Source organism: Tenrec ecaudatus, chromosome 3 (assembly GCF_050624435.1).
Source record: "Tenrec ecaudatus isolate mTenEca1 chromosome 3, mTenEca1.hap1, whole genome shotgun sequence".
NCBI lineage: Eukaryota > Metazoa > Chordata > Mammalia > Afrosoricida > Tenrecidae > Tenrec > Tenrec ecaudatus.
The window spans coordinates 98885054-98906791 of record NC_134532.1 but is presented as its reverse complement, the minus strand read 5'-3'; the positions used below and the strand labels follow the sequence as shown (position 1 = coordinate 98906791).

General features: G+C 41.7%; 1 protein-coding gene across 3 annotated transcripts in view; it reads right to left on the bottom strand.

The window, feature by feature from the left end:
* Nucleotides 1-21738, bottom strand: part of PRDM5 (PR/SET domain 5) — a 213688-nt gene that overhangs the window by 121964 nt on the left and 69986 nt on the right. For 2 of the 3 annotated variants that reach the window (XM_075543864.1, XM_075543862.1), the window contains 4 exons: nt 8105-8279; nt 4003-4159; nt 2226-2318; nt 1846-1967 (listed from right to left, as the gene is read on the bottom strand). In XM_075543864.1, the coding sequence (XP_075399979.1) occupies nt 1846-1967; nt 2226-2318; nt 4003-4159; nt 8105-8279 (547 nt within the window). The remainder of the gene's footprint in view (nt 1-1845; nt 1968-2225; nt 2319-4002; nt 4160-8104; nt 8280-21738) is intronic. The other variant, XM_075543863.1, reaches the window with a different exon arrangement.

Sequence of the window (21738 nt, the reverse complement as noted above, 5' to 3'; positions counted from 1 at the left end):
TGAGTGCACGGAAAATTTCCCGAGTTTCAGGATACATCTGTTGTTGTTTTTCTTGACTTAGTTCAGCAAAGTTAACTTTTAAAACTAACATGAAAGAGTTCAGAGAAAGATGGAGAAAATAAAAGCAGCATTTTAACCATAAGAACTTTACAAATATACATACGGAGGCAGCAAATATATATATATATATATATATATACACACACACACACACACACATATATATATACATATATTACTCTTCCCTCCTGCACACATACAGAAGGCACACGTATAATAAAGCCATAAAGTACCGTCTTCCTCAAGCCAGCCATATATTCTTTGTAAGAAAAAAGAACATCAGGACATTGTAGAGTCCTGGTGATGGGCAGTCTCCCGAAGTTTGATAGTGCACTAACTTCTAGAAGCTTCATGCATAGGTTGAGAGCAATGCACTTCAGGATGCAAAGTCTGAGCCTATGTCATGCCCTGACAGCTCCTATCACTGTTCGATTAAAATAGATCATTTTTGTAGTCAACACTAGGATGCAGAAGCTGACCTGGGATATCTATTTCTACAGAATGTGAGATTAAACAAGGTAGGCAAACACACATCTACCTCTCCCCATCCAGAGAGGTTCGTTTCCACTTAAGTCCCTGGGCAATGTCAACATTTAAATATTTTATTCCTAGTCAGAAGGCTGGTAGTTCAAATCCACCAGCGGTGCCTCAGAAGACAGCCAGATGGCCTGCTTCCAAATGGTCACCATCTTGAAAAGCCACCCTCGGGAACGAGCTAGTCTGCTCTGCACCCATGGGACCACCTGGAGTCCAAATTCAATCAAGGAGAACTAATACTATCATTTCCACTCACTTCCCTGCAGCTAAGAAAGGGCAGAAATGAGCACATGAGACAAGTACATGCACAGAAAGATGCAGAGTTCTGTTAACCGCAGCGCCCTTTGAGGAAGACATTGAGTAAGTAAAGAGTTAATTCTGACAATGCAGCCGTCTGTCCAAGTCAGTGCCGTCGAGCCATCCTGGAACCAAAATGCCGACTGCCTACCATGTGCTGCACAGACGCAAACTAACGAGGAGTCGGTTCTCATCGCGGCTTCTTTGTTTGATTGGCCATTAGAAGGAAGTCTAAGGGGCATTCATCATTAATCCGCACATGCAAATCCTCTATCAAAATGCAGCCAGTCATTTTCTCCAAAAGAGGGGAACTCTAAGCATTAAATATTGGGATTTCCATATAAAAATACTAAAACAGAAGGACATTGCTTAAGAGCTTTAAAATGCATCCAAAATGGTCTATTCTACCGGTTTATATAAATTTCAAAAGGTAAAATACGAAATTGCTATTTAAAGTATTTGTTCTCTAGTTGACTGCCAAGGACAATGAGATTCCGGCTTAGGTTAAAACCCTATCTCACCGTGGTCCAGTAGATTCGGACGCACAGCGACCCCACAGGGCAGAATGGCACTTCTCCTTCGGGTTTCAGAGGGGCTTTATGTCATTAGGGAAGCAGGCTGCTTCATCTTTCGCCAACACAGTGGCCAGCAGGCTCAGGCCCTGGACTTTGGTTTAGCAGCCAGTGTTTAACCCGCTGTGCCAACCGGGCTCCTTACCTTAGGCTGATGTGGGATCAATGCAGAGGTGGGGGAAATGACAAATGTTGCTGACATCAACTTGGCAAAGAAATAGAGTGTTCAGAGGGAAACAGAACCCACTGGCAGAAGTCCACATCTGTGTAAAATATGAGGGAAAAGCAAACGCTCTCCTTGGGGGTGAGAGCGAAAACCACATCGCTGCAGCCCGGGAAGAGGAACCCCCGTTACGAACAACCTTCCGTGGCTGCTCACCAGTGTGGACGTTCTCCTGGTGTCTTCTCAAGGCATCCTTGCTCTTCAGTCTCTTTCCACAGCTGTCAGCCTTGCACACAAAACGGGCATCCCCCCGGCAAGTCTCTCGGTGCTGCTCGAAACTACAAGATGGCCAGGAAAGAGAGACAGGGAGAAGAGCGGGTGAGACGCAAGGAGACTTCCAACTTCACTGCCCGGTTTTGTAGCTCGCGCTCCCTAGTAGAGGTCCGGGGTAATTCCATGCATTGCTTATGCAAGTAAACGGGAAAGCAATGATACACTAGGTGCAAAGGGGATGGAGCCACTAAGAAGCATGAAAAGGCGCATGCAGAAAAGGATGCACAGTCCCATAAAGGCTATCTGACACTCAGACACAAAACCTCGATGTTGAACTGAAGGAGGAATTGCAAACAGAGCACTGAAAACTTCGTGAAGAATCCTTCAGACTGCTTTTCACTGTGCACTGAAGAATACTGGGGAAGGAGATACAAAACAAGACAACAACAACAAAAACTGGAATGCTCGGACGAACACAGAACAATATTCCACTTCGATAAACTCACACTTGTCATCTCTCTCTTCAATCTGTCATCTGCCTTTTTAACCTTTTAGCAGTACCTTTTAAAGTATAGCTCCCAGATCTACAACAATTCCATTGTAAACTCCTTTTTTATTGAAGTCTATTTTCCTGGCTGTTTCATGTGTTAGTCACCTGCATTAGAATCTCCAAATGTTTTGTGTTGTCTATTCTAACAGGAGAGCCGGTGGTGCTGCGGTAGAAGCACCAGGCGGCGACAGCCTACAAGGCAACGGTCATTCTGTGGAAGAAAGATGATGCTTCCCACTCCTTTAAAGAGTCATAGGCTCCGAAATGCTACCAAAGGTACCATGAATCAAAATATATTCAATAGCAATGGGTTTGGTTTGAGCTTCGATACAATCATAAAAGTTTAATTTTTAAAATGTTTTTCTAGTTTAAATTTTGAAAAGAAATTTTGCATCTAAAATTTTACCTACAAGATGTCTGTAGGTAAACAGTCTTCCTATGGTATATAACCTGTTTCAGCGAGCTCTGGGGTAGGTGGTTGGGGGCTCAGCTGCTAGGAGGAAGGACATTGTTCGGACCCCATCAGCTGCCCCGAGGAAGCGAGGTGGGGCGATCTGCTTCCATAAAGAGGACAGGCTTGACAATCGACCAGCTCTACGCTGTACTACAGGCCGTCATGAATCAAAGACAATGCAACAGCAACGGGGAACAGAAATGAAGTGATAACGTGTGTAGAGAAACCTGTGTGGGATCAAATTATTCATGCGACTGACACTTACTTCAAATTACTCCTCAAAATAGCTGTGAAATATACAGTGCTCCTCAAAATGTCCATGTATCTTTTAGACACTGAATTAATCTAGTTCTCCAATGTTTAAAAGATTAATTCCAGTGGGGGTACCTACTGCCGACAAGTGAAGCATGAGTCAAAGCACACACAGATAAGTAATGAACTTGACATTCAAGGACACGTTATTAAATGGACAAAAACAATGAAAAAATTCATGTTTACTTGTTAATTTTTATAATCAGAAGAGTTCAGGAATAAATATTATTCTATACTAGGAAAAGATCAATTAATAGTAACAGCAATATGAAACGCTTAATGTCTGTCTCTCTCTCCCTCTCTCTCTCTCTCTCACACACACACACACACAAATGCTGAAACTATAGGACAAACCACATGCACTATTGTGAAGAAAAATTAGTGTCTATTCTGAAAGATATTCATGATGTACGCAGAGTGTGTGTTCTGAAAGATAACCATGAATGTACGCATAGTGCATGTTCTGAAAGATAACCGGGAATGGACGCATAGTGTGTGTTTTTAAAGATATTCATGAACGGATGCATAGTGTGTGTTCTTAAATATATTCATGATGTACGTATAGTGTGTGTTCTTAAACATAACCAGGAATGGACACATAGTGTGTGTTCCGAAAGATAACCAGGACTGTACGCATAGTGAGTGTTCTGAAAGATATTCACGGATGGACGATAGTGTGTGTTCTGACAGATATTCATGAACAGACGCATAGTGCGTGTTCTGACAGATATTCGTGAACGGACGCATAGTGTGTGTTCTGACAGATAGCCGGGAATGTACGCACTGTCTGTGCAAAGCCTGCTTCACGGGGAATTTCTTCGCACAGCTTTCGCACTGATATGCCTTCTCTTCTCCAGGCTTCTGATGCAACGTCTGCAGATGCTCGGCAAGAATCTCCTCACTGGCAAAACTCGACTCACACTGGGGACAGGCGTAGTCCTCTTCACAGCCAACGTGATCGGAACATTTGTCAATGAAGAGTATTGATAAGACAAAAATTCAGAGCCAAAAATTGTTTGGTTATCCTCTCATTTAAAAAATAAATTTTGGTTAATGGTACTATATTAGTAAACAGAAAAAGTAAATAGGAGTTATTTTTTAATCCTTTCACCTGATTGTCACCAAATTAATTCAAAATAAAATTCAAGTTTTTATTTACTATATAGGGTTAACTTTGCAGATCAGAGTGTTACCATAAGTGTTCATTTGGAAAACAAATTTCCCTTAAATGGTTTAGCTCTAGTTCTCTTTTTGCTGTACAAGGAAAAAATGCCTACTAAAGTAAACAGCATTCCGAATAGCAAGAAGAATCTGGCCTACATGAAAATATAGCAAGATCACCAAAAGAGTCCTCATTTCAGACGGTGCTATGGCTTCCACTGTCTCCCAAACGCTAAGAAAACCAGGCTCACTGCCACTGAGTCAATGCTAATCAAAAGTGATCCTCTATATAGGTTCTGGGACTGGAAATCTGTATGGGAGCAAACAGTCTCATCTTTATACCATGCTGGTGGGTTTGAACCACAGTGGGTTTGAACCACAGACCTTGTGGTGAGCAGTCCAATGCTTATCCTACAGAGGCAAACCAGGGCTCCTTTCTTGTCTCGTGAATCCCACATGGATGGACATGATCCCATTCTTTTTTGTTTTAATCATTTTATTGGGGGCTTATACAACTCTTATCACAATACATCCATGCATCCATTGTGTAAAGCACATTTGTACATTCATTGCCCTCATCATTTTCAAAGCATTTGCTCTCCACTTAAACCCTTGGCATCAGGTCCTCATTTTCCCCCTCCCTCCCTGCTCCCCACTCCCTCATGAACCCATGATAATTTATCAATTATTATTTTGTCATATCTCCCACTGTCTGACGTCTCCCTTCACCCACTTTTCTGTTGTCCATCCTCCAGAGAGGAGGTTATATGTAGATCCCTGTAACTGGTTCCCCCTTTCCACCCCACCCTCCCTCCACTCTCCCAGTATCACCACTCTCACCACTGGTCCGAAAGGGATCATCCACCCTGGATTCCCTGTGTTTCCAGTCCCTATCTGTACCAGTGTACATCCTCTGTTCTAGCCAGATTTTTAAGGTTGAATTGGGATTGGGATCATGATAGTCGGGGAGGGGGGAAGCATTTAAGAGGAAAGTTCTATGTTTCATCATTGCTATACTGCACCCTGAATGGCTCATCTCCTCCCCATGACCCTTCCATAAGGGGATGTCCAGTTGTCTACAGATGGGCTTTGGGTTGCCATTCCGCACTCCCCCTCATTCACAATGATATGATTTTTTGTTCTGATGATGCCTTATACCTGATCCCTTCAACACCTCACGATCACACATGCTGGTGTGCTTCTTCCATGTGATCTTTGTTACCTCTGAGCTAGATGACCACTTGTTTACCTTCAAGCCTTTAAGCCCAGATGCTGTATCTTTTGATATCCATCAACTTTCTTTACCCATTTGCTTATGCACCCATTTGTCTTCAGCGATCGTATCAGGGAGGTGAGCAAACAACGATATGACTTTTTGTTGTTTGATGCCTGATATCTGATCCCTTCAGCACCTCATGATCACATAGGCTGGTGTGTTTCTCCCACGTGGGTTTTGTTGCTTCTGAGCTAGATGGCTGCTTGTTTACCTTCAAGTCTTTAAGAACCCTAGACACTATATCTTTTGATAGCCGGCACCATCAGCTTTCTTCACCACATTTGCTTATAAACCAGCTTTGTCTTAGCGATTGTCGGGAAGGTGAGGATCATAGAATGCCAGGTTAATAGAACAAAGTATTCTTGCATTGAGGGAGTACTTGAGTGGAGGCCCAATGTCCACCTGCTACCTTAATACTAAACCTATAAATATATGCACATAAATCTATTTCCCCATATATATATTTACATATATGTATGCCTTTATTTAGACCTCTATAAATGCCCTTTGCCTCCTAGCCCCATTCTTATTTCTCAAATTGTGCTATTTTAAATTAAAAATACTTTTCTAATTAAAAACCAAAGTTAGAAAATTGAAAAGAAAATAAATATAAAAAATAACCCATTCTAAGGAGATGATCATAGCAGTATACCCCCACGCTCACTTGTCCTTGTGCGCATATATTTTATGCGTCCCTAGGTAGGGCTACATTTATGATCACTTAAAAAGAAATTGCATATTTAACCCATTTTCCCATTTAATATTTTCTCAAGTCACCTATCTGTTATTTAAGCTTGAGACAGATGTAATTATTTAATCAAATTCTTCATTGCTATACATTTGGGGGAGGTTTCCTTCTTTCATTTTTTTTGGTTTGGGTTTGATCTTTTTGTTCTATTTCTATAAACAATGCATGCACTGAGAATTCTAAGATTAAAAATAGCATAATGTACATAGATGATTTGAAAGTTTAGAAAATGTCAAAGTTTCTATTGATTCTTTTAAGAAAAAAAAAGGAACCTGACATTTTGACAACAAAAACAATAATAGATACGTTAAAATAATGGATGTAATGATCCTAGCAAACCCTAGAGGTGACAGAGAAAAACAAGGAAAACAAAATAATACAGAAACACTTCCAACCCCCCCAATTTGACGTTCCAAACAGCATAATGCATTTGACAAAACAGTCCCCTGAGCCGACCCCACCTTCGCCTTAACTAATAACCCTGAAGTAGAGTTTCACAGGTGAGAATGCTCACGCTCAGCCAATGGCATCCAGTTAGACTACTCACTGAAAGGCTGTGAAAGGCAAGACTGCTGCTGCTGCTAACAAAGCCCATGATGCTCTCAAGTGACTCTGCTAAGACAATGGAAACATATTACACAGCAAGTGACAAAATGCAAATGCCTGCCACATCACTCCTGGCTCTGTCAGCCATATTGGGAGTAAAGCACAACACGAGGGAAACAAAGGCCAATAATAAATGATCGTTCCCCAGGCAGTGACAAGGAGGTGAGATCCACAGAGGAAAAGATATCTATGGGGGCAATTTGTGTTGGGAGAAGAAGAGTCACAATGCTCCTTGTAAGCGAGGATTGCAAGACCTGAAGGTCTCACATACGTGCTATCGGGAGCAACCAGTCCTTAGAAAAGGACTCCATGCTTGGCAGAGTGCAGGGTCGGAAGGGCTGACACAGTGGCTACAATCATGGGCTCAAACAGAACCACCGGGAGGGGTCACAGGACCGGGCAGTGTTTCCTTCTCTTGTGTTTATGGTCACTCTGATTGGAACCAACTTGAAGGCACCGTACAACATCATCACCCTGGATCATGGGGCTGACTTAGCTGCTCTGACCCACCAGGCTTACTGCAAGCTTTTGTTTACCACATGAAGCAATCTTTCAATCCTCCAGGCCTCTTGGATTAAAGAATAAGGAGGCTCAGATTCCCATAAGCATCAGATTCTCAAAGGATCTCAAACGAAAGCAAAGCCCAGAATCACCTCCCTTGGACTCAGCAGGGCCCTCTTCTTTGCCTCCCATGCTCTCCGACATTCACCTTTCTCTAGTGGAAGATGAGAAAGTAGAGTGTTGCCCGACGATACAAGACTAATGAGTGGCAGAGCCAAGGCTAGAGAACTGTAATCCTCATGACTCAGGCGCCACCAAGCCACTGAGAGGAGGGGGAGCCAGGAGCTGCCCCAGCAACACAGTCCTGACCCTTACTGTGCCAGCCCCACTGGTCACACTGTCATCCACAGCAGCACTCTGTCCCTGTTGTCACACACAAAAAGACTGTATCACTGGACTTCAAGACTGGTTTAAACAAATATTAACTATTACTTGAGAATTCCCTATCAATGCAAGTAGTATTGAACCACAATTCCAAATAACATTGTGCCTATAACTTTCCTTCTCAGAGAACACTTATTAAGACCAGAATACCTTTTTTGCCGGCTGTTGGTTGTACTTTGCAATTTTTAACTTCCCCCTCTTTGGCCACTGTCATAACTTGTTGTTCTTCCTCATCTGCCTCCATGTCACTGTCCAGGTAGCCAATCAGAAGCTCTGTATCCGTTTCTATATCTTCAATTGCCAGGTAAAAAATGTTTTCTCCTTCCTGAGGGGAAATGGGGGAAGGGGAATGCTGGACCATTACTTTATTTCTGGTAATAATTATTAACTCATATAAAGATCATTGACTACCCTGTACCCATGAAGAGTTTCTATGACCTTTTTTGGGTTTTTTTGCATATGCAATAGATGGTGACACTGAGAAAGATAACCAGCAACACTCAGGCAAACCCAATGTAATTACAAGTTATAAAATATTGTGAGCTATACATACATATTTTTATATAGAATATATAAAACAAAACTCACTGCAACCAATCCCAACTCATAGCAATTCGATAGGACATAGTTGAACTGCCCCTTTGGGTTTCTGAGGCTGTAAATCTTTACGATAACAAAAGGTTCCATTTTTCCACCCAAGGAGCAGCTGGTGGGACTGAACTCCTGACCTTGTGGTTAGCCACCTAGTGCATAATAAACTATTCTACCTGGATTCTACACACATACCCACACACAAGCACATGTTCTCGCGTGTGTATGTGCATATGTGTGTGTATATATTATATATATGTCAAATGAACAACTTCATAAAACCAAATTCAACTGTTATCAAGTCAATTCCAACTTGATTAGGGCCCAATGTTTACCCAAAAGTGCTATCAAGGGCAATACCTTGTAACTGCCCATAAATCCGGTAGAATGAAGTTTATTAAATAATATACTCACTTAGAGCAGTGAGACAGCAATTTCATTGTGATTACCACTAAACATACTTTTGAAGAGGGGGTGGGAGTTCAAGTTGAAGTGCAAATTAAAAGAACTGAAAGCAAGTCCTGAAACAATGTCTGCAAAGCTGGGCTAGAAATAGAGAAAAAGACTAGACGCCTGGCAGGTCCAAGAAGTAACGGAGCTAGCATGCAGCCTCATCTCTTCACACGCCCCCGGTCCCGCGCAGCGAAGAGCAAAAGGAATCACGAGAACAACTATCAACTTACAAATTTCTAAAGAAAATTCTAAAGATTCTAAATTTCTAAAGAAAATTCTAAAGATTCTAAATTTCTAAAGAAAATTCTAAAGATTCTAAATTTCTAAAGAAAATTCTAAAGATTCTAAAATTCTAAAGAGAGTAGGCAGGGTTGAAGCATTCGAAAGGAAGAGCAGTGCACCCACGGAGAGACACAGGAGAGGCACCCTGCACAGAAAACCCTCCTCCAAGGAACCCCAGGGAAAACCACCCACTTGGATTCAACTAGTCAGAAAAAAAAATCCCTCCTGGGCCTTGTGCCAAACACCAGAGAAGCCAAACCGGGGAGTCTTAGATGCTGCCCCAAGAGAAAGCACCAGAATTGCTCTTTTTCACATGGTTGGGGATTTGTCCTGGAAGGCTCCTTATTTGGCTACTGAAGAAAAGGAAGCAAAACGGAGTTTACTGAACCTTCACAGCAGGCATGGAAAGGGCAAAGAAAGTAAGTTCCGCCCAGGAGTGAAGTTGAGGCAGACCCGGAAGGCCTCACAGAGTCTCCTTCCTTTGGCCCTCCAGAGCACTGGGTTTAAGAAGCAGAAACTGAGCGAAGGGGTCAAGAAGTGGCATGCATCATGTCACAGCTATGCATGTATACATGCAAGGAGGCTTAAACCCACATGGAAAAATGCAACTAAGAGATCATGGAATCTCTCTATAAGCAGAATGTTGACACCGAATTGAAAAGATACACATAATCTACAATTTTAACAATGTCTACACCGAACTGAAAAGATACACATGCAACAGTTAGTTGCCCAGGCGATCTACATTCAATCATATACAATTGTTGACAAGTCTTTGTAATTTTACAAACAATATAGATTAGAACCTAGCACGCAACAAACATAATGAAGACCAGACACATCAAACACTATGGGAGGCTTGACTCAAAAGTTCCAAGCAATGAAGCAAATATCACTAATAGCTGCAGTTAATTAAAAAGCATTCCTGGGATATTTAGAGCATTCTTGGGAGTTTTTGAATGTCATACCTACAACAACACAAGAGCTCTGTATTTCTAATTAACAATGCAGAATTAACCCTGTGCACCAAGAATTAGCTTAGTGCAACAAGAACTAATGAACACTAAAAATATATATAAACAGGAAAAAGAGAAATATTTTTTAGAATAAACTCAGAGAAGGCACACACCTGGAGTGTGGAAACTACTTGCTAGGGTTACTCGGGGCCACAAAGGACTCACACAATGAAGACTTCAAAATAGAATGATTAAGCTTACTGTTCATCTGATCAATGTCTAAGAAAGTTAATTGAACCATCTTAACAATATATTAAGCATTAATTTTCATTGGCTTCACAACAATAAAACCCCTTTTTTGTTCTGTTTGTTTTTAATTTTAAACCATGACAACATGAACTTAAAATGAAATCATAAAGCATAAGATATCTATTTAGGGACTTTGTAATAAAAAGAGGATCATTTTATTTATTATATCAGTATAAACTCTAATTCAGTAAAAGTAATAGCAACATTACCAAATCCAACAACCAATCACATGTTCTCTACTTATACCAAAATAAATGTAATGCAACAAGAAGGGACATAGTTACAGGTCTTAGTCCAACCTGTTGATTGATGATGATGTCTGGCTATCTCCCTAGATATGCCTCCAGACCATGTGCTGCTTTGTTCTTGTGCTGTTGCAAACATCGCAGGAAGTATCCTCTTAACTGGCTTACATGCCTACACCTCACGCTCTTCATTCCTATGGCAATTTATTTCTTCAAGACTCCAGTTGTCAGAAGTGGCCAGATTGTTCATCTCCAGAGCCCTCTGCATTGTTTCCCACCTGTCGGATCAGCCCAGGACTAATCTTGGGCAGAAAAGACTTAAGAAGCGCTGGCCCAACATTCTGGGATTCAGCGTCTCGTCCCTGTGGTCATTAGCCTGGCTATGACCCTATGCCCCAGTTTTGATAAATGTTTTAATATTCTTATCCTGAGATTTAGTTCTCCTTCTTACCTGTATCATTTCAGGTCAGAGTCCCTGATCTATTCCCCTGGACACAACCCCTCCATAACAGAATCACACTGCCTGGCCTTTCCTGCTTAGGGATTAGAAAGAAGCCTCCGTGAATCTGCCTGGGGTATGACATCCCACTTAGTGCTGACATAACTCCCTGCTGCCACCGGCTCCGGGCAACTTGGCTGAAAATATCTTAGCTAAAAACCTGGTCGGCTCCAAAACAATTATCACTCCGCTACTGGTGGTCATAGTATTGATAATTTGAGGACACACAAACAGAAAATGATGTGACAATTTTTCCCCATCTCTAGCATTGCTGTCTGTAGTTCATAATTTCTCAAGTTTCTTTGCAGTCCTGCTTCATTTTGTGTTCTTTCTAAATCATTTCAGCTAATGGCTTCGATTGTATACACTTTTTAATACCCAAAGGATGCAGTTATGAAGTAGCAACAAAGATACGTCATGGATGGGGGGTGCCGCAACATGAGGAACTGTACGAAAGGGTTCCAGCATCAGGAAGGTCGAGCACCGCTGTCTAGGGGCACTAGGAGCCAATGGCAGTGAGTTCACATAGCTACTGGGTTCCTCGGGGGTGAAAATGATTAAGAGCTCAGCCACTAGCCAGAAAAATGGGGCTCTGCGTCCGAGCAGCTCTCTGGGAAGACAAGCCCACGGCTCTGATTCCGAAAAGCCAGGAACTTGAAAAGCCCCTGGCCCAGGCCTGCCCTGTACATTGGCAGCCCAGTGTGTTGGGATCTACGTGCAAGCAGGTAACAGCGGCATACTCCGAACAAGTTGGCTTAATTGTTCCTAGTCTATTTCCTCATCCGTAACATAAAATGGGTCAGTAATGCCCAAAGCAAACAATAATCTCGAGTATGAAATAACATAAGAGAGAAATGACACATGCTCTGTACTAGTCACGTAAGAAACCACTAGCATCAGGGATTCCCTCCAATAGGAAGTCCTCTAACCCACTAACATTTTACATATAAAACTGGAGGCTCGGAGTTATTAAATATGTCTTAAAGGTCAGATATAATTACTCCTAGAGTGAGTCTTAAATCTGAGTCTAGGACTTGGACCATAGAAGAATGGCTAAGTAAAACATGAAATGGAATCTGTTCATCTCTGAAGTTAAAATTTCATTTCTCCTAGGTAAAAAACATTTTCCTAAATGAATCTCAAATAAATTGATGCATTGAAAGGATGAAGGAAATTTGGTCCCATAGAATTTTTTTGTGATTACAAAGATCAGCAGGCACCAGGCTGGGCACCCATTATTTGCCATGTGACGCCAATGTTGCACACAAAAGAAATTTACATTCCGGTCACCACCAAGAGTTGATAGTAACACATTCTAAGAGTGGTTACTTATACGGGGGCTTGGCTTAGTTTTTGAATGAGTTCTATTATCTTTCAATTCCATTTGTTCCATGAGTTTTGTTGTTGATCATTTGTAAATAATATACAATAGGAAGAAGACTATGTGTCAAAAGACTTTGCGTCCGCCCCTCTTGGGCACTCTCTGGATAAGTCTCTTACCAATCCCGGGCTTCTTTCAATTCATATCCATGCGTATTTAATTTATGAAGGGGTACCCCGCAAAAAACAGAATTGCACTGGGCAGAGTGGAGCTTTCTTAGTACGCATTTCCCCCTAGGCAATCATCAAGCAGCTCGCTCTGAGTTAAGTGCACCCAGTGGCATCTGGGAAGGTTCTCTCTGGTCACAGTGAATTTTTTGGTAAAATCAGTTTCACTCGAACCTCGTGTTTTATGATGGCCGTTTTAAGAGAACAGCGTTTGGCAGTGATATTTTTTTTCCTGCCAGGAAAAATGACAAAGAAACTTGTGATGCTGAACACAGGGCAACAGGACAGCACTGTGGGAAAAACTCAGCTGTACGAGTGGTTTGCTCATTTCAAAAACTCTGACATGTTGATTGATGACTAACCTCATTCTGGACATCCATCAACTCCCTGAACAGATGAAAATGTAGACTCATGGTGCATTTGGGGTTCATTCCACCAGGTCAGACTGTTAATCAAGCTTTCTATTTAGAGGTTCTGGAATAGATTGCGTAACAGTGCGTGACCAAAACAGCCTGATTTATTGCAGATGGAGGTGGGGGGACAGCTTTGCCACAATACACCTGCTCACACAACCATCTTAGTGCATCAGTTTGGGGAAAAACAACCCAGCAGGCCTTTCTTGCCTCACACACCTGACTTAGCTGACTCACTATGTGCAACTTCTTTTTGTATCCATGAATAAAGAGGGGCATGAAAGGACAGCCATTTGGCAATGCAAAAAAAGTGAAGAAAGAAACAAGGGTGGTGCTATCAGCCATCCAAACAGACGAGTTAGAAAAATGTTTCCAAGAATAGAATTGCAGATTTGACAAATGTATTAAGTATAATGGAAATGTATTAAGTATAATGTATTAAGTATAATGGAAAATATTTTGAGGTTGTTTTGTGAAAAATATTTAAAATATATAGCTTTGAAAATATCCATTTTTGAGGGGGTACACCCTTTTGCATCTATAAAAATAAAAGGGTTGGACTTTCTTATCTCATCATTTCCAGCACTAGTTTAAATTATATAGGATAGACGCTCAACTTTATAAGTTTAGTCAATGAAGTTATAAGGAAAATTACACATCAGACTGATCTAATTAGATGTGTCCTATCAGACTTCTGTCCAACTAACGCCAGGGTGGAATGAAGGGAAATGTTTAACTAGAACGTCCATTGAAAACTGGAGGACACCAACATGGAGACGGGGCATGATCTTCACCACAATTACACAGAGCACTTAAGATTTGTTCACGTTTCACATAAGATTTCTTCCATGTGCCGGCTTCTTTATGGTCGCCAAGGGTTAGAACCAAACTGAACACGAGGTCTTCAGTTTGATGCTTTCTGATCCTTCCATTACACCAGAACACTCGGCCCTAGCTATCTGTAAGGGGCATCTCCTTTTCAAATTCCCTATCTCCTTGACTTTCTCGGACAATTTGCCCATTGTCTCTTCTTGAGGGCCAGGTTTCACTATGAAGGACATTTAAGATTCAGTTCTATTATTTTAGAACAGCCAAAGTAACTACATCTTGCTTTGCAAAGACATAATTCCCACTGTGTGCAGATAATTATAACTCTAGAAACGGCTGTGGGTGATTTGATGTTTCAGTGGCATTTGTCTATGACTTAACTTGGTTTTTGATGACTTGCAGGCAGCCTGTTGTCCACATGTGGACAATGTCTCAGAAACAATGTCTGTGAAGTTATCAGGGGGACAAATATATCGTATGAAAAGACAGTAGACTGTGAGAGCCTAAGCTGACCACTAAAGTGCCTAACAGACAATGAGTACAAATGGAAACCATCTTCAAAGCCATCCTAAGGCTTCCAATTCTTCAACATCCATACTATCTTGGGGAGGAGAATGGGGCAGGCGGGGGGAGTGGTGCTCGACTGCTACTGAGCAATCAATAGAAGTAACAGACAAGTGATAAAGAGAGAGAAAGGAAATGTATTAAAATAGTAAGTACAAATTAAATATCTTCTCATTTAAATCTTTATTAAAACCTTGTCAGTCTCAACTTGAATATCATTTTTATAAATCTCAACCTACAAAGTTGACAGACATGAGGAAGAATCATTTCCAAAGAAAATTTACAGAAGCAAAATGAGTAATACCCAAGTGGAGGTGTTAAGAACCATCACGTGTTTGGTCTATTATTGCCTTCTCCTTGTCCGCTCCTTGCGACAACGCGTTACCGACCGGTGGACAGAGTTGCCACCCCTTGCAGTCTGCACACTGGCTGAGAAATAAGCCTTTGTTGCTATAATTCACAAAAACTCTTTGATTGCTTATTAGAATGGTCTTCCAGAAGTTGAATGATGTAAACATTAAAGCAACGTATTTGTATTTTTATGAGAATAAGGGAAAAAAAACCTGCAATCCAAGAAAATAATGCAAAGCAGAAGGGATAGATGTATTTAAAATAGGGAACAGTGCAGGATGGTCTAATTTTATGTTTAAAGTGTATGAATCCGTCTTATAAGAAAAATCACTTTTCAAGGAAACACAAATAAAACTGTCTCTTTTATCATCTCAGTGCATAATGAGCAAGTCTAATATGATTCTTAAGAACCAGATACTATATTAAACAAAAAATCAAATTCATAAACAAAGAATATCAACTGCAAATCACTAACACATACACATATTTCCCTATGAGTAGTCTAAGCAAAGATGTTTGGAGCATTTTCTAAAACATTTCTAAAAATGTTTGGAGCATTTTCTAAAACAAATACAAGCAAAGAGAAAAGATTCAGTAGAAAAGATATAATGAAAAATCAGTTATTTAGGGAGGAAGTGTTATGATCATCAGAAACTGCTTGACAGAAAAAGAATGGCATATTTCATCTTTTTAAATTTAAAAATTAGTTATTACGAATAGCCTTGTACCAAGGAATAGCTGAAAGCTGAAAGGGGAAACTACACCACATTGCTAAAATGAATCACAGAAGAATTAATAAATGGAAGAATGTACTGTGGTTCATGGACTGGAGGGCTTACTGTATCTAATGTCAAAAGTACCACAAAATGATCTACAAATTCAATACAATCCTCATTAAAATTTCACCAACTTTCCTTATGGAAATAAGATCAATCTTCAAATTTATTGGATAGTAAAGGGACCACAAATACATTAAGCAACATTGAAGAAGCGGAAAAAATTAGGAGAATTCCGACTTCCTAACTTCAAAATGTACGACAATGCCACAGTAACCAAAGCAGTCAAGTATTGGCATAATAATAGAAATATATACCAGCTTAAGTAGAACCGAGGGTCGCAGATTGATCCGTGCATCTATGGTCAACTGATTTTCGACACAAATTCATCCAAAGCTCAAAGAAAGATAATGTCAATAAATGTTGTTAGGTTCTGACTCATAGCAACACTAGGTACAACCAAGCCAAACACTTCCTGATCCTGCGCCAACTTCACAGTTGTCCTTAAGTTTGAGTCCATCAGTGCAGCCACTGTGTCCATCCATCTGGTCAGAGGTCTTCCTCTTTTTCACTGCCACTCTCCTTTACCAAGCATGAGGTCCTTTCCAGGGACTGGTATCTTCTGACAGCGTGTCCAAAGCACGTGAGATGAAAACTTGTCCCCCTCGTCTCTAAAGAGCATTCTGGCAGTGCTTCATCCAAGACACTGTTGTTGGTTCCTTTGGAAGACCATAGTATTTTCAATATTCTATGCCAGCATCGTAATTCAAATGCAGTGGCTCTTCCTCGGTCTTCCTTAGTCAAGGGCTTTCGTAGAGAGTAAAAGCGAAGAGGCTACCAAATTGCCTGGGCCTGGACTTCTCGCCATGGGCTGGGTGTTGTCTGGTGCACACAGCCGTAATGTGGACATGCAAAACTGTACTCTATCATCATGTGAAAGTAGTACAGAGGGGACTGGGCCAAAAAGAGTCCCTGAAGGCACAAATTACGTGAGAAAGTGGTCCAAAGGTCTGTGGTCCCTATTCCTATCACATTACTTTCCCTCTCCCAGCCTGTGCCTCGCACCTCATGGATAGTAAGGATCTTTTTGTTTGTTTGTTTTAAACATTTTATTAGGGGCTCATACAACTCTGATCACAATCCATACATACATCAATTGTGTAAAACACATCTGTACATTCTTTGCCCTCATCAATAAGGATCTGAGCAAGTGACCGAGGAAGAGAAAACGTATGCCTGGCACACAGGTGGCCCTGCACAAAATATGCACACAGCACTCAAACACGAGGAGTAGCAGCATGGTAGCCCCTTTCTGGGACCTCCCTGAATGGCAGTGACAACAATAAACCCCCTAATGGACAGAAGCTTGAGGACTACATCTGGTTCACTCGGGCTAGGAGTCTTCCAGCAACAGAGAGCTGCACTGAGTCCCTGATATGGCGCATTCCTTAGAGTCATCTGTCAGCAACCTGGTGACAGGTTCAGTCACTGGACCACTTCCATCATGAAAAGAGCTGCTTCTTGTCCTCACTGGAAAAGGCACTTATTCCAAATACAAATGTCCCCTCCTTGCACACAATGATTCTGCCAACACCACCAACCATAGCTTCATAGAAAGCCTTCTCCACGATTGCTCTTCCTGGTCTCACAGCACTGGGTCATATCAAGGAACTCCCTGCACAGCAAATGAAGAAAGGCACTAGGTCCATGCGTGTGGAACCCACTAATCTTACTGTGTCCCCATCATCCTCAAGCAACTGGATTGAGAGCAGGAAAGAATGGTCTTTTAAAGAGATCGTGGCAGTACCAGCCAGTGGCAGTGCTTTTCAGGCCTAGCGCAATGTTCTCCAGGAGGCTATACCAGGTCCGAACTAGTGAGCAATATATATTTCTCCACAGAAAGGATTTAAGTGACCAAAAATCAAGGAGTGGAAATGAGAGTGGCACCACCTACTATGACCCCGAATGACCCACTCACAAAATTGCTGGTCCATGTTCTAAGTGGCACTGCTCTGTGAGTCTAGAGAGCTTAATTCCAAAGAGCTTAGTTCCCACCAAGGCACAAAACTGATTTCATTGACTTGGAAGTCAAGAACGCCATCTGGCCACATTGGGATCCTCATGCCTATAGTTTCTGTGTTGTCTCTCATGACTGGTGCTGCTTACCAAGGGGAAAGTGGAGTGATATGAGATGAGAGAGGTCAAAAAAGAGTATGTCTCAGATGCAGGAGACTCCTTGAGGCCTCTGTTAGTACTACCATGCCTTGTGGTTAATGGAAAACTATAGCAACCCTATTCCAAATGACTGCTCATGGCCAAGACCCTTCAGAAATACAGAATTCATTTACCCCACAAAGCAAAGAACCAATACTAGCTGAGATGCTTGCTCAGTACTAACCACACATACACACGTGCGCGCGCACACACACTCCTTGTCATGGTGCAGATGTCAACGTATAGGACAGAGTAGAACTCTCCTTGTGGGTTTCCAAGATTGTAACACTTTACAGAAATAGAAAGCCTCATCTTTCTCCTAAGGAGCAACTGGTGGTTTCAAACTGCTGAGCTTAGTGTTAGCAGCCCAATAAGCCACCAGGGTTAATGCAAAGGGGCTACTAAATAGGTGATGAAAACAGTTTTTCTTAATTCTAGTTATGACCACATGCCAGTTGCAGAAACAAGGACTACTAATTGTTATCAGTATTTGTCTCTTGTTTTGTTGTAGGACTGTGTGTATGTTATGAGAGAAAGAGAAAGTGAGAGAGGATATTTTGTTTTCTCTCTTCTTTGTCTCATCATCTGTCATAAAATACAAGATGTAAAATGGGCAGGTGCATTTTCAGTTGCATGGAGGTGTGTTGTGTCATGTTAGGTTCAAGAATGGTTCCCTGATTGTCATTATTTGGATTAATTACCATTTAAGGACATGTGCATAGGTGCTAGCCTGAAAAGAGATGGACTTTGATATTGAATGCTGACTATTAATTTGGCTAGGCTAAAATTCTATTATGTGGCAGACACTATATAATCCATTTCCACTTGGGGGTCTGATGGAAAGAGCCAATCCGTTGAGAGAGGAGTTTCCTGTGGGGTGAGGCTTGCCCTTCGTATATAAATGGATGTTCTGACAAAGCTGTTCTCTCTCAACCCACACTTTGCTTGTTGCCTAAACCTCCAGTTCTTGGGATGCAAGTCAGCAGAAATCGTTAGCCTGTCACCCAACTGAAAACTCTGGATCCGCTCACCTCTACAAACATGTGAGCCTAGCAGAGCCACCAGGATGACACCTAAGCTGTCGATGGGGGGTTCTTCAGTGACCGCAACCACATAAGCCAGGAGAGCTCTTCGACCTGCCATCTGATCCAAGGATTTGCGACTTGCCAGCCCCCACAACTGCATGAGCCATTTCGTTTAAGTAAATGTCTACAGAATGTACATTACTGATTTTGTTCCCATAGAGAATCCATATGACAGGTTTAATTTAAAGTACATACTTACTTGGCACTCCCCCTGCCTTCAGAAAACTAATATTTCAAAAATTCTATCTTCTTCATTCACTATCACCAATCCTGTCCTCAAAGCACAGTCTCAATTAGAATCCTGCATTCTTGGCTTCTTCACCAGCTTTTGTTTAAAGACACAAAAGTGAACTTTGTTGGGTTATGAAATTACAGTGAGCACATGAGTTCTTTATGGCCATGATTTCTAAGTATATTATCTACTAACATCCTGAATCACGTATGCTGAAAGACAACTAACCACAAGCAACATGTAAACCTTTTCTATAAAAAAATAATCTGTTCAAACAAAATCTAGGTTCTTTTGAAAGTCTGAAAAGATAAAATCATGACCATCTTATGCCTTCCCTAGGGCTGCCAAACCACACCATCTAATAAAGATCTCGGCACATGGCACAGGAAGACGTCTCCCCACAGGCAAGTCCATAAAGCCCTAGTTGTCTTCCCAAAGAGAAAAAAAGCCTCACAGCCAATATAATATCACAGTAACTAGCATGCAGCCTCAAAAAAAATTCTTCCTAATGACGGAGTCACCCAGCAATAAGGTGTACACGCTGCTAACGTCAGGGTCAAGGTCAAGGCTAAGACCTCAGTCCCTCCACGCAACAGACTGTTCTTGAGTAGGGGATGTTGGCTGATTTGCACAGAATTATAGCATATACCTCAAGAGGAATTTATAAAAAAGAAAATATATTTAGTTGTGTCATAGTATCAGTACTGCTCTGACAGGGATAATGACATGGGGTCACTTTAATGAACCGTCTTTCCCCCACAGTTTGGAGCTAGAAGTCAGAATTAAGGGTACCAGCTCTCTGTCTTTTCTGGGGGGGTGGGAGGGGGTAATCATACTTGGCATTGCTTCTCTAGTATTCTCCTCTGGATTCCTGCAGGACCTCCATGTGCAGTCTATCCATTCCCCCCCCCCTACAACCCCCCCCACACACACACCTTCATGCTTGCTTGCCGGTAGGTTTATGCTGCTCGTCGATCACTCAGTAGTGGGTGAGTTTGGGGCACACCTTACACTGCTAGGGCCTCATAAACGTTAACTGAGAAAACCCCATTCTCATGAGAAATTATTTCCACAGGTAAAGGGTCACATATATTTAGGGACAAATTCAATCAGAAACCAAAAAAAAAAACAAACTCACTTCCGTACAGTCAAAGCTGACTCGTAGTGACCCTCTGGGGGGTTCCGAGACTGTAACCGTTTAGGAGTAGAAAGCCTAGTAGTTCTCCCTCAGAGCTGCTGGTGGTTGCAAACTGCCGACCAGGCAGATCACAACCCAATACATAGGCACTAGCCACCCGGGGTCCTCTCAGTCTGAAGCAGTAGGTACGCTTACATCAGTGTATGAAGAAGTCCTACAGTTTAAGAGTTGTCTTTACTAATGGAAAGCCAACAATTAGATCATTTTTAAACCTAATATTTCCAGCTTTTTGCACAGGGACCAGCGCTCTGAAGATGCTCCATAGCAACAAGGTGAATGGATGAGCGAGCTCAATAACCTAATTAACTGTGAAAGCTGAAGCAGTGGAATCTAGCACAGACTCTCAGATAACAAAGTTCGTTAGTTGTCTATTGCTTTAAACTGTCTTTCTTACTAGTGTTCGAACAGGTTTGGGATCCACATTCCTTTTGATATTATGTCAAGTGCTTGCTTTTTCCACTCTAACTTTATCAGATTCTCCATTTAAAGCAAAGTTTCCTTACTAGCCTTGGTGGTGGCCAGCAAATGATCCCTACCTCACAATCGAGTGTTGTCCCTCTGACACTGTATCAAGGCTACTCGGAGTGGCCAACAATGTCCAGCAGAAGTGACAATGTACAGTTTTCCAGAAGAGGTTTGAAAGAGTGTGATTCACATTCTTTCTTTCCCTCTCTCTCAAAGAACCCTCTGGGGAAATCAAGCTATCATGCTGTGAGCATGGTGGAGAATGGAAACCGCCTGTCAATAGCAACGAGAGTAAAATCCCCAGCCCAGTCAAATCTTTAGAGACTACAGCCCCAGCCAACCGTCTGAAAGTCCCAGAGCTACAACCCCAGAACCACTAGACAAGATCATCCAGGGCACCAGTATAACAAATGTTGTTGTTCCGGGGTATTCAACCTCGAGGAATTTGTTGTGCAGCCACCGGCAACCCTATGTGCAGGTAAGACAAGATGTATTCATCCTGGAAACGAACTCAAAAGCCATGCTCGAATAAAGTGGTTCAGAAACTTGAGTGGTTACTTAAAATCTGAATTGATACCTTCATAAATTGTCTCAAGCTAAAGCACATGAGTTAAGAGACTGGGCACTCAAGAGAGATCATCTACATTGAAATTCTTTCCAGCTGCTCACTGGCTGAGCAGCCTCAAAAGTCACTTGGACACTTTACCTGAAAGTATCCTCATCTGACAAAAGGATACTTCTCACAGGGGCCTGGGATAGACTGAATGAGCCAACA